The sequence below is a fragment of the Typopeltis vanoorti genome, chromosome 4, assembly GCF_054136105.1.
Source record: "Typopeltis vanoorti isolate ZY-2024b chromosome 4, IOZ_Tvanoo_1.0, whole genome shotgun sequence".
Classification (NCBI taxonomy): Eukaryota; Metazoa; Arthropoda; class Arachnida; order Uropygi; family Thelyphonidae; genus Typopeltis; species Typopeltis vanoorti.
The window spans coordinates 115,627,942-115,640,057 of NC_143552.1; the positions used below are offsets into that span (position 1 = coordinate 115,627,942).

At 35.7% G+C, this 12,116-nt stretch overlaps 1 protein-coding gene across 1 annotated transcript in view; it reads left to right on the forward strand.

Moving 5' to 3' along the window:
* The window catches only part of LOC150107624 (ephrin type-A receptor 4-like), a 472,256-nt gene that overhangs the window by 454,161 nt on the left and 5,979 nt on the right, over positions 1 to 12,116 (forward strand). The window contains exon 15 of the mRNA XM_090391433.1: positions 4,477 to 4,671. Within this exon, the coding sequence (XP_090247559.1) occupies positions 4,477 to 4,671 (195 nt within the window). The remainder of the gene's footprint in view (positions 1 to 4,476; positions 4,672 to 12,116) is intronic.

Genomic DNA, 12,116 nt, shown 5'->3' on the forward strand with positions numbered 1-12,116 from the left:
TGTGTGTGTGTGTGTGTGTGTGTGTGTGTGTGTGTGTGCGCGTGTGCGTGAATGAGTGAGTGAAATTTCTTCGAACTGCATCAAGACTGACTTTATTTCTTTTAAACTACAATGCCTGATGGTACCTTGACATGCCTGAACAGGTTGTTTGTGTAAATATGGGATGGATTTAACTGGTGATATGCAGCTGTTTGCAGATGATGCAAAATTGGGAAAAGCAATACAGAGTCAAGCAGATGTTATGGCCTTACAGGAAGAGGTGAATAGATTGTATGAATGAGCAGATAAGTGGAACCATCAGTTCAATGTTGCAAAGTGTAAGGTTCTGAAATTTCATAGGCAACAATGGGATGCAAGGTATACACTTGGTGGGGAAATTTTGGAGGAAGTTGAGGAGAAAAGAGCCCTTGGAGTGGTGGTGGAGTGGACAAGGTGGATCTGTAGTTCAGAGGTCATATTGCACAAGTTGTGAAGTTATCACATAGGATAATAGCAATGATGTGCAAAAATAAAGAGGCTCTGGTTCCATTGTATTAGGCCTTGATCAGGCCTTGTATGGATTATTGTGCTCAGATTTGGTCATCCAGTTTTCATGGTGATTATTATTTATTATTTAGCGTATGATGTACAGATCTCAGGATATTGCATATATATTACATAAAACAACATAAAAACAATTTTAAAAATCATATTAAAAGGGGTACAATAGGTTGAAATGATTAAACATTAAAAATGAAGAATCAGGAATCAGAGCTTAATCCTAAATCCCGGATCCACTCCAGGGATTCTGGGGTCAGTTTAAAAAAGACCTCTTTAGTGCCTGCAAATGAGTAGGTAGGGCACTCAAGCGCAATGTGATTAATAGTCTGGATCCCACTTCCACATTCACAGTTTGGAGTATCAGACCAGTTCCATTTATGCAAGAGATGCTTACATCTCCCATGTCCTGTTCTGATCCGATTTAAAGTGGTCCATACATGTCTAGGGAGATCGAAGCCCTCCAAATGAGATGTTGGATTTGAAATGGGAATTTGAAGATTGGAGGTATGTTGAAGCCAGTACTCTCCCCATGACTCGCATAGGTCGAAGTTCTGGTCATTCATTTGTATTGCACTCCTCCAGGCAGGGTGCCTGGATTTCAGTATTTGTGAGGTATGGAAGGAAATGTCTTGGTGAATAGGCAAGGTACTGTTTCCAATGTTTTCATGGTGATGAGAACATTGGAATATGAGGATATATTAGAAAGGGTCCAGAGAAGGTTCACAAAGGTGGTCAGTGGGCTTTGGAATGTGGAGTAGGAAGACAGATTGAAAGAATGTAAATTGCAAAGCCTCATGAACAGGAGGAGGGGGGGGATATGATTGAGGCATATAAGTTAGTCAGGGGGGGGTTGTTATCAGGTTGACATGGAAGACAGTTTTCATAGAATGGGAGAGGGGGGTAGAACAAGAGGCCATCCCCTGGAAACTGTATAAGGTCAGCATGAATGGAGGAGTGAGGAGAAGGTTCTTTGCATGGAGAGTGGTTGGTGAGTGGAATGCATTGCCTGAGTGTGTTGTGAATATACACACATTGAATCAGTTTAAGGTACAATTTGGATGAGCTTTTTTTTTGTGTGTGTGTGTGATTTGTGTACCTTCCACAATGAGTTTCTAACTCCATGGAAGTCAGATGTTAAAGATCATAATAAAAATAAGGGTAAACTTCATTGTTTGCATAGTTTTAGTTATTTTTGTGGCAAGTTTTTGAGTTAGTATATTGCTACCATGTTGCATTATATGTTTTCTGAGAATTAGCAACAATCTATGCATATTAAAACTTTAATTTGCAACCAGAACATCTGTATTTTTATGATAACATTTTACATTGCAACAAATCATGTAAGAATTGGCTGATGATTTTGTCTTTTAAGTATAGATAAACATTTCTCAAAAATAATGAGAATAATGACAAAGTGTTGTAAATTAAAAATCATTGGATGAAATGTGTAATAAGACAAATGACCAGAATATCTTTTAAAACCTAATTTTCCATTATATAAAAGTTAGTGAAGACAAAATGAAAGGAAGGACAAGAAGGCTGTTGGAAAATTCAACTGAACTGTGCAAAAATAATAAGTTCATAAAGTCAAATTCATGTCAAACAGCTTAGAGAAGAGAGAAGTTTTCTTAGTACTATTCAGATAGATGAGAACTGAAATTGGATTTGGAATGTTGTGTGGTGTCTCCAGTATGTTATGCTCCTCTTGCCTTTTGTTCTCTTTTGATTCTGGTATTAAATATCATACTCAAGATACTGGAGTAGGATTAAACCAAATATTTATCTGGTCAAAAAAAAAAAAAAAGTAGAAAGACTTGTAAAGTATCTTTGCAATCTGGTCCCATCATGAAGATAATACTTTACCAGCCTTTCTAACAAAAACCCATATATAAATTTCACCATGGAAATAGAAAAGTGTTATAAACTAGCCCTCTTAGATATTTTACTATCTTGCTCCCTCTCTGGTGAACTAACTACCTCTGTCTACTGCAAACCTACCTTCATTGATTGCTACATACAACAGCAATCCACACTCCATCCATCCCAAAATATTGGAATTATAAAAAACTTTACTAGATCAGGCTCATATTGTATGCTCTAACTCACAGGATCTCAAGTTAGAACTTAACATCCAACACATTTTATTCATCTGAATGGCTTCTCTCAACAGACAATGCAGTATGTTTTTGACATGTGTATACCTGCTTCCAACAACTTCCAGAACCAGTATGGAGAGTTCTAATTCCATATATTTCAGCTATCTCCAAACCAATTTAAAAAATCCTCAAGAAGAACAACCTAGTATCTACATTTTTTTCTTATCGACAAACTGATTTTCTGGTCATTTGCCTTATTACACATTTCAACCAATGATTTTTAATTCACAACATTTTGTCATTATTCTCATTATTTTTGAGAAATGTTTATCTATACTTAAAAGGTAGAACCATCAGACAATTCTTACATGATTTGCCAGCAAAGGTTGGTCGATTGGTACAGCTTCTGCTACTAATGCCTCAGCAAAAAGTTAAGCAAGTTTGAGCACAGTTAGTAATTGGAAGGGTTCAATCGTTCGATGCTGTTGGCACACTCTCCCTCGATGAGTCTTTGGACTCCCCTGGAGGTGTCACATAATAATAATAATAATAATAATAAAAGACAGTATAAAGCCAAGCTAGTATGGCTAAGGAGCTAGTTAACTAAATGTATATGGAATGAGAGAGAGAGAGATCATCAAATGCCAAATTTGACAGTATACAAGGCAGAATTAAAATCAGTTTTAACATGTGGATCTGAGAGATAACAAAATGTTCTATTTTTCATTGTTCTTCACTGCAACAAAATTTTAAAAAAGTGATACTTTGAATACCAGTAATCAAAATATCCAAATAATTTGATCACTGGCAACTTTAGAAATAAAATTTGTAACTTTTTGAGACTATGTTTTAATTGTGGCCATCATTAAAGTCATCATCATCATCATCATCATTAAATTCCTGCCATGTACCCACACGGGGTGTACAGGATATGATAGTACTACATGAAAAAAATTATATCATTACTAACTTCCTATCTACAATTTTCCTCCAAATCAGTCTGTTACTTGTCAAGACTCCAACATTATCAGATCTTATATTTCTATCGTCTAAGGCACTTTGTGCCGTATCAATCCACCTATATCTTGGTCTTCCTCTGAGTCGTTTTGCTGCCAACCTGGCAGAGAACACTTGTTTTGCTAATCTTTCCTCGCCCATTCTGTTTAGGTGACCATACCACCTTAGATTAGCTCTGCTAATGCATTCCTGGATGCAGATAATGTCAAGTTCTTTCCTAATATCCTCGTTTTTAATATGATATTGCCATTGATGCTATCTGTTCACGCCTATAATCTTTCTCAGGACTCTCATATCTGCGATCTCTAGTCTTTGGTCAAGTGTTTTACTTCTGACCCAGCTCTCAGATCCATAAGTTAAAACTGGTTGTGAACACTGTCTTGTATAGAGCTAATTTAGTGTTCCGACTAATTTGTCTCTTATTCCATATGAATTTATTCAATTGACTTCCTACCATACCAGCTTTTCTGATTCTGTTGTCTATTTCTATATTTAATTTACCATCTTCAGTAAAAATCGTGCCTAAGATTACATCCATCATTAAAGTATCATAAAATATAAAACTATCAAAACTATCACATATTTAGAAGCATTTTTGAGAAGTGGGAAAACATCTGATTTAGTTAGCTTAGGTACCAACTCAATTTTGTCTTGTCTTTATTCCCAGGAATTATGTTTTGGGGTTATGTAGTTGCCAGTTAACTAATAATTTTTTTATTAAAAGAAACTTCAAAATTGGTTCATTTTTTTTTTATTTTTATTTATTTATTTTTATTTTTTTTAAAGGAGCAAACCTATTTATAATTATGTTTACTATCCCTAGGGTGGCAAAATCCCTGTGAGATGGACAGCACCAGAAGCAATAGCCTTTCGTAAATTTACTTCAGCTAGTGATGTATGGAGTTTTGGAATAGTGTGCTGGGAAGTTATGTCCTATGGTGAAAGACCATACTGGAACTGGTCTAATCAGGATGTAATCAAGAGTATAGAAAAAGGATATAGGCTTCCTGCTCCAATGGTATGCTATTTTCTGAACATTCTTTAATTTTATGGATAGATATATTAATGCACATTCAAGTTTTTATGGATATATTAATTCAAATATTATGCATTGGTGAAATGTGCTGATTTTATCATGGATACTGCTCTCTGGAATATTGTCATATTTGTTTACATTATATGAGTACCACCTGGACCATCCTAAACAGATGAATAAATGGATGTCAGGTATATAAAAAACTTTATATCTTTGAGTACAACTTTATGATGCTTTGTCAATCAGTTGTGCCTTTACCACTTTGCTTCAGTTTATTCATAGAAAGGATGCTTTGTTTAATTCTGATCTTTTGGAAATACTTGCTTAGAACATATTAAATTATTTTTATGAGTTCCCTCAATTATTTCCTGTTTTCATGGTCATGATGACATCTAAATGAATTATGAACAAGATATTAAATTATTAAGTGCCTACCCATATTGATGTACTGTAACAGGTTTATAACCTCTCTTGGCAGGGAGGTACATAAGAAATAGTATAATATACCAGTAAAAACACACAAAGGATATCTTTATTTTGTGTATTAGATTGAAGTAAGATATTATTATTATACAGCATCTCCATGGAGTCCAAAGACTCATCATGGGAGACTCATATTAACTTTTATATACACAAAACCTATCCTACCTCTCCTTAAACTCATTCACTGTCAGGGCACTAACAATTAATTCTGGCAATTCACTTCGCTTATTCAATACTCTCCATGCAAAAAATCTAGTCAATACATCCTTACTGACCACACTCTTACACAACTTCAACATGATCTCTAGTTTCTCTGACTATTTGTCATATATTGAAAAATTTCCTTTGCATCAATTTTATAAAACCCCTTTAATATCTTATAAGTTTCTATCATGTCTCCTCTTTTCTGCCTATCAACTAAATTTTGTAACCTACACATCTTCAACCTATCCTCATTAGGAGCATTCCACAGACCTGTCACCAACTTGGTCACTTGTCTCTGAATCATCTACCACCTCTTGATCTCCAAGAAACCCAGATGCGGCTGAATCATAGCCTTATAAAGAGGGATAATAATTTCCCTATCTTTACTTGTTAGTGTGTTTTTCAACATTCAAGTAATCCTTTGAGCTATTTTACAAGTTCTGCAATATGCCCTCTGAACTTCGCTTCTCTTTACACCATTATTTTCAAGTCCCTAGCCTCCTCAATTTCCTCCAATCCAGTACCATCAATGTTGATGATACTGGATTGCAGCATCATCAACATAATGTGATACACAGTATGCTATCTTTTTTTTCAAGCCAAAGTGCATAACCCTACATTTTGTAATATTAAATTGACAGTCATTATCCTTGCTTCTCTCCCCTTACCCTGTTTAGCTTCTACCACTTAAAAACTATTTGGCCCTTTTAAGAAGCATGTTCTGTAAGAGATTTGCAGTTCAATTAGATCTCCAGTAATAGCACAGAACAAAGTCCAGAATTCTATACCACCAGTGTCAGTACACCAATATCACACTGTGATAAATGTCTCATTTGCTACAGTTACTATATTGAAAAATTGTGTGTGTGTGTGTGTGTGTGTGTGTGTGTGTGTGTGTGTGTGTGTGTGTGTGTGTGTGTGTGTGTGTGTGTGTGTGTGTGTGTGTGTGTACACAAACACACACAAATGGAATGTGTGAGCATGTGTTTTTTATTTTGGTTAAACTCTTTATTTACATTATAATGTGGTCTCAATACTTCAATAATCAACTTCCCACAGAATCATTATCCTTTGCCCACAATGGCAATTTATTTAAATCACCCTGCAGGATAAAACATCACCTTCATCAATTATTGCTCTCCCTGGTTTTGCATCATCAGCAAACAACTGAATATCCCTCCCTTATATCTTTGATATACAAATTAAAGAGTAGTGGCCCTAGTACAAAACCCTGAGGTACCTCACTAGTCACCCTCATTCTCCCCAATTTCTCCACCATATACTACTTGCTGGTGTCTGTCTGTCAGCCACCTCCCTATCCATGCTGCTAGTTTCATATCCATTTCCATTTGCTCTAACTTTTGTAATAGTTTTCCATGTGATATTCTGTCAAATGCCTTTACAAAGTCCAGCAGTATCACAGTAGCCATTTCCTTTATCCAATTCTGCTGTCGCTCTATTATATTAGAAAATGTGAATAAATCACCGAGAGGACCTACCCTTTACAAAGCCATGCTGCATGTTATACAGTATCATATCTCTATTCATCCACTCTGTGGTCACATTCATTTGTGTATACACACACGCACGCACGCACACGCTACTTTTCCATGTAGTAACTGTAGCAACTGAGACATTTGTCACACTGTGATACTGGTGTGCTGACACCAGTATCACAATATCACAGAATTCTGGACTTTGTTCTTAGCTATTGTTGAGGATCTGATTGAACTGCAAATCTCTTACAAAAGTGCAAAAAAGATGCTTCTTGAAAGGGTTGAATAGTTTTTAATTGTTGGAAGCTGAACAGGGTAAGGGAGAGAGGAATGGTTCATAATGCTTTCCAGAATTCATTAGGTCTTGTATCTGCCAAGCCATATGTGGTGTTGCATTCATGATAACTCATAGCCTACTGAGAGAGAGAGAGAGAGAGAGAGGTTCAAGATTTTTTTTTGTGTCTTGTAAACATTGCAGTGATCGCATAGTACAAAGAAGCATTGATTGTCGACCCGCTCTCCATAAATTGTTTAGGAAAACAGTATTCAAAAGAGAGTGAACATGATATTCATAATCTAAGACAGTAGCCATCACTATTCCATTAGGCGGGACCACCTTAAACTTTTTTGTTTGTGTGTGGGGGGGGGGGGTATTGAAATTTTCAATTCTGTTGATGATGTCTTGTGTTTTGCAGATAAGATAAAATAGTGCATTTGCATTTCATTCCCCCCCCCTAGAATGATACATTAAAGGAAATAATTTCTTTCCTCAGTATATTGTTGAAGAGAGGTCATACATTTTGCTTTGTGAACTGACAACTTCTTCTACTTAGTACAAGTGAACTTTATGGTACCCCAGCTCCTTGTGAACAATTTTATTGCACTACTCTATAGCTACTGCCTAAGAAGAGTAAATTTACACTATTTGATATTAGTGTGAAGTTACTCTTCTGTTTCATCTTATCATTTCATGCTGCATTTATTCTGTGGTGAATGTGCTTGGCTGTCCACTTTGAAGCTATACCACTTGTACTGTTTTTGCAATATTTTGATAGTTCATTATGCTTTCACTTTAACAAACTAACAATGAATCACAACTGCAGACCTGTGTTTTTCCTTCAAAAAATGGAAAAAAATAAGCTTTGTGAGGCCATGTTTTTAAATGAACCATTTTGACTGTAACTGCATGTACACCATGCATCATGAAGATATAAGCTACATAGTTCAATGTCGACACTATGAAACATCTAAGTTATCATAAAAATTTGAAATTCTAAAAAATATTAACATTATATTCTTACTTTCTGATAATTTCCCATACTTTACTTAATATATAAACTACACACTTACCGTATATTATTGCATATAATGAGAAAAATTTATGGTAAAAATACTACTTAAAGTTAGGGGTTCGCATTATATGCGGATCCTAAAAAACATAACATCTTATTAGACTTGCACACACACACAATATATACTACCTAATGCCTATGCAACCAAATCTACTTGACCTACTTGCATTCGGCAACCGAGCGTGCATTGTATCTGTGCATAAAGCTACTTACATTACTGGCATTATGCACAGATATGATGCGCGCTCCATCGCCGAATGATAGAGCACAGTGAGATAGATAGAGCACAGTTAGGTATATTGGTTTAACCACAGTTCATTTTAAATATTATTCGTTAAACAAACCTAGCCTGAAAATGAGCCAACAGAAACGTAAACGTTCATTTTTTGAAGCAGGATTTAAATTGCGTGTCATGCAGTTTCAGAAGAACATAATAACAGTGTTGCTATGAGAGAATTTGGTGTAGCAGAGAGTGATATTAGACTTTGGCATAAGCAAAAAGACAGTCTTGAAAAAATCCCCAAAACGAAATGTGCCCGTTGTGGAGATGTAACATCCTTTCCAGAACTCGAAGAAGAGTTAAATGAATGGATTTTGACGCAACGACAAGATGGCATTATAGTAACAAGAAATGCAACTCGTTTTTGAGCTCTACAACTCAAGAATAGTAAATTCAAGGACACACCAGGTATTTCATCTTTTCTTGCTTCGCCTGGGTGGTGCAACAGATTTATGGAACGCAAAGCATTAACATTACGACACCGAACAAAAATTGCGCAGAAGTTACCAAAGCAGCTTGAAAAAAAAGTGCAGTCTTTTCATAAATTTATCATAAAATTACAGGAGTGTCACGGATATGAACTTTTCCAAATTGACAATATGGATGAGACGCCCATGTACTTTGATATGCCTGGGAATCGAACAGTAAACTCGGTTGGTGAAAAGGGTGTCTTCATAAAAACAACAGGACATGAAAAAACACATTTTACCGTTGTTCTAGCATGCATGGCAGATGGAACCAAATTAAAGCCAACAGTGATATTTGAAAGGAAGAAAATTCCGAAGCATATGAAATTTCCACCAGGTGTAATTGTTCGCACCAATCAGAAAGGTTGGATAGATGAAGAAGGTGTACAATTGTGGCTGGATCAAGTATGGAACATACGTTCAGGTAGCTTGTTACGTCAACAAAGCATGCTAGTCTGGGATATGTTCCGGATGCATTTAACAGAGGCAAGCAAAGAGAAAGCACGTGAGCTATGTACAGACCTAGCAGTCATACCGGGTGGTCTAACTTCCGTTTTGCAGCCGCTTGATGTCAGCTTAAATAAACCATTTAAAGATCACTTACGTGGAAAACGGAAAGAATGGATGTCATCTGATTTGGTGAAGATGACAAAGGATGGGAATTTTCAGATGCCTGAGATCACCCTAGTCACCAGCTGGGTTAAAGAAGCATGGGATTCGATACCATCTGAAATGATTCAACGCTCGTTTCTTAAATGTGGAATAAGTAATTCAATGGATGGATCCGAAGATCACGTCATATATGAAAGCAAGGATGATGCACAACAAAATGGAGAGCATGAAGACGATGACGACAACTGCTACACTGATGACACAAACCCTACAGATGAATTTATATATGAAATGTTTGATGACTCAAAAAGATGAAGAAGAATTTAAAGGATTTTGACATTTTGTTTTAAAATAAATATTTCTTTCGTTAATTCGTATTGTATTATTTATATTGTTATGGAACAAGATTAACAGATCGCATTATACATAGTCATGGCATTTTAGGGCTAGTTTTCAAACAAAATTTCTAGTTCGCATTATACATGGATCGCATTATACGTGATAATATACGGTAAATAGTATACTTTGTACTGTATTTCAAGTTCATGAAACTTACTGCAGAAAGACATCGCAATCTTGCCATATACATGTATATTGTTTTTCAAATGATGTTTTATCAAAAAATAAATAAAATAAAATAACAGAACTATGTGTAACTGTTGCACTGATGCTGTATGTATACATGCATACCACATTCTTAATTGCTTGTGTTGCCAAGTGATTCATAGATTGTTAATCCTATCCTCCATTTTTCATTTTTCAGAGTAATGCAGATGTATCATGAATGCAGAAAAAATAGATAAATGTTTGTTTTCAAGAGTAGTTACTACACATCAATACTGATTGTTGATTTTTGTGATTAATATTCCTTTAAAAGATTTTATTAGTTTTGCTTCTGATTTGTCAGAAGAAAAGTAATAAAAGATATATTAATAATAACTAATGCAAACTTTGCACAGAATAGCAATTGAATTAAAAAAATAAAATGAATGAATGAAAAATTAATTATTATTGTGAGATGAATTTTATTTTATCCCTAAAAATTTTGTTTCTCTTTGTTGTCACTGAGACAAGTTTTTTGTACATTAAGGTGTATAATGTTATTATTATTGTTTTTATTATCAAACCTCCATGGAGTCAAAAGATTTACTATGGGCCCACTGTCACATGTAGTGTCTTAAATATATTCATCTTTTCTGCACTAACTACACTCTTGGGCAGTGCATTCCAATTACTAACTGCTCTCCATGCAAAAGACCTGCTCTTCCCCCCCCCCTCACACTCTCCTTATACAGCTTCCAGGAATGGGCTCATGTTCTTTCCCTTTCTTCAACTATTCTATGCAAAACCTCCTCCACATTAATTTGGTAATAATCCCTTAACAACTTATGTCTCAAATATCTTAGTCAGTCAACTCTTTCCAATACATTTTCATCATCTTTTTGAAAACCAGATAACCAAATCTGTGCACAATAATCCATATGTGGTCTAATCAAAGCCTTATGTAATGGAACCATAACATCCTTACTTCTACAAATCAGTGTTTTCTACATCATTCCATTATCTATCTTCCAGCAGTATCAGGAATGGTACAACCCATTTTGTACCAACAGATCATGCCCCCACACCATGACCACCTCCAGAACCTTCAGTTGTGTTTACAAGGTAAGCTGGATTCATTGCTTCATGGGGCTCTCCTTCCAAACTCTCTGCTTACTGTCAATACAGAATGAGGTGTACCATGACTTATTGGACTACACGACTTTTTTCCAGTGTCCAGTCATGGTGTTCCTGACACGACTCTAGAACTTTCCAGTTCTTCACAAGAAATCAATGGTTTCTGTATAGACATGTAACTGCCAATGCCAATCCTTTTCAATTCCCTGAGCATAGTTCAGTGAGATATGGGTGGGGAACAGCCTTCATTAAATGCTTCGGTCAATTGCTGCACACAAGAAGTTCTATTTGTCTGTACAAGTCTTCTCAGATGATGGTGATCCTGTTCCTGAAGACTGTCTTAGAACCAAAATTATGCCTCTTAAACAAGCAATGCAGACTATTTTTCCACTGATCAAACATCTAGGGGTATCTCATCTTTTCAGAAACCAGTCAGCTCTGCTGTTTTCAAAATTGTGGCTCCAGCCAGGGGAGGGGCATCCACAAAGCCCTTTATTGAACTCCAAAAGATACTTTGTTTTTCCCATTGTGATTAGCACTATGATAATTACTGATCAGTATCATTCTTAAATAGTTACATAGAACATGTGGTCATGCATGTGACCAAGTATTTCGGTCACATGTACATCTGCATAAAGGTTTTTAATTCAGTGTGTGTTGGGGGGGGAGGTTGAATCCATACATGAAAGGCCGAGATATATCATGTATCCGTGCCCCATGTGTGGGCAAGGTGAGAAACTATCTCCATGGTAGTTTCCTTCCAGTTATCTAACTTTGACCCATAAACAATCCTTGAATTTTCTTAGTAATATTAAATATTAAATATATTAACTATAGTGTATTTTGTATTATATAA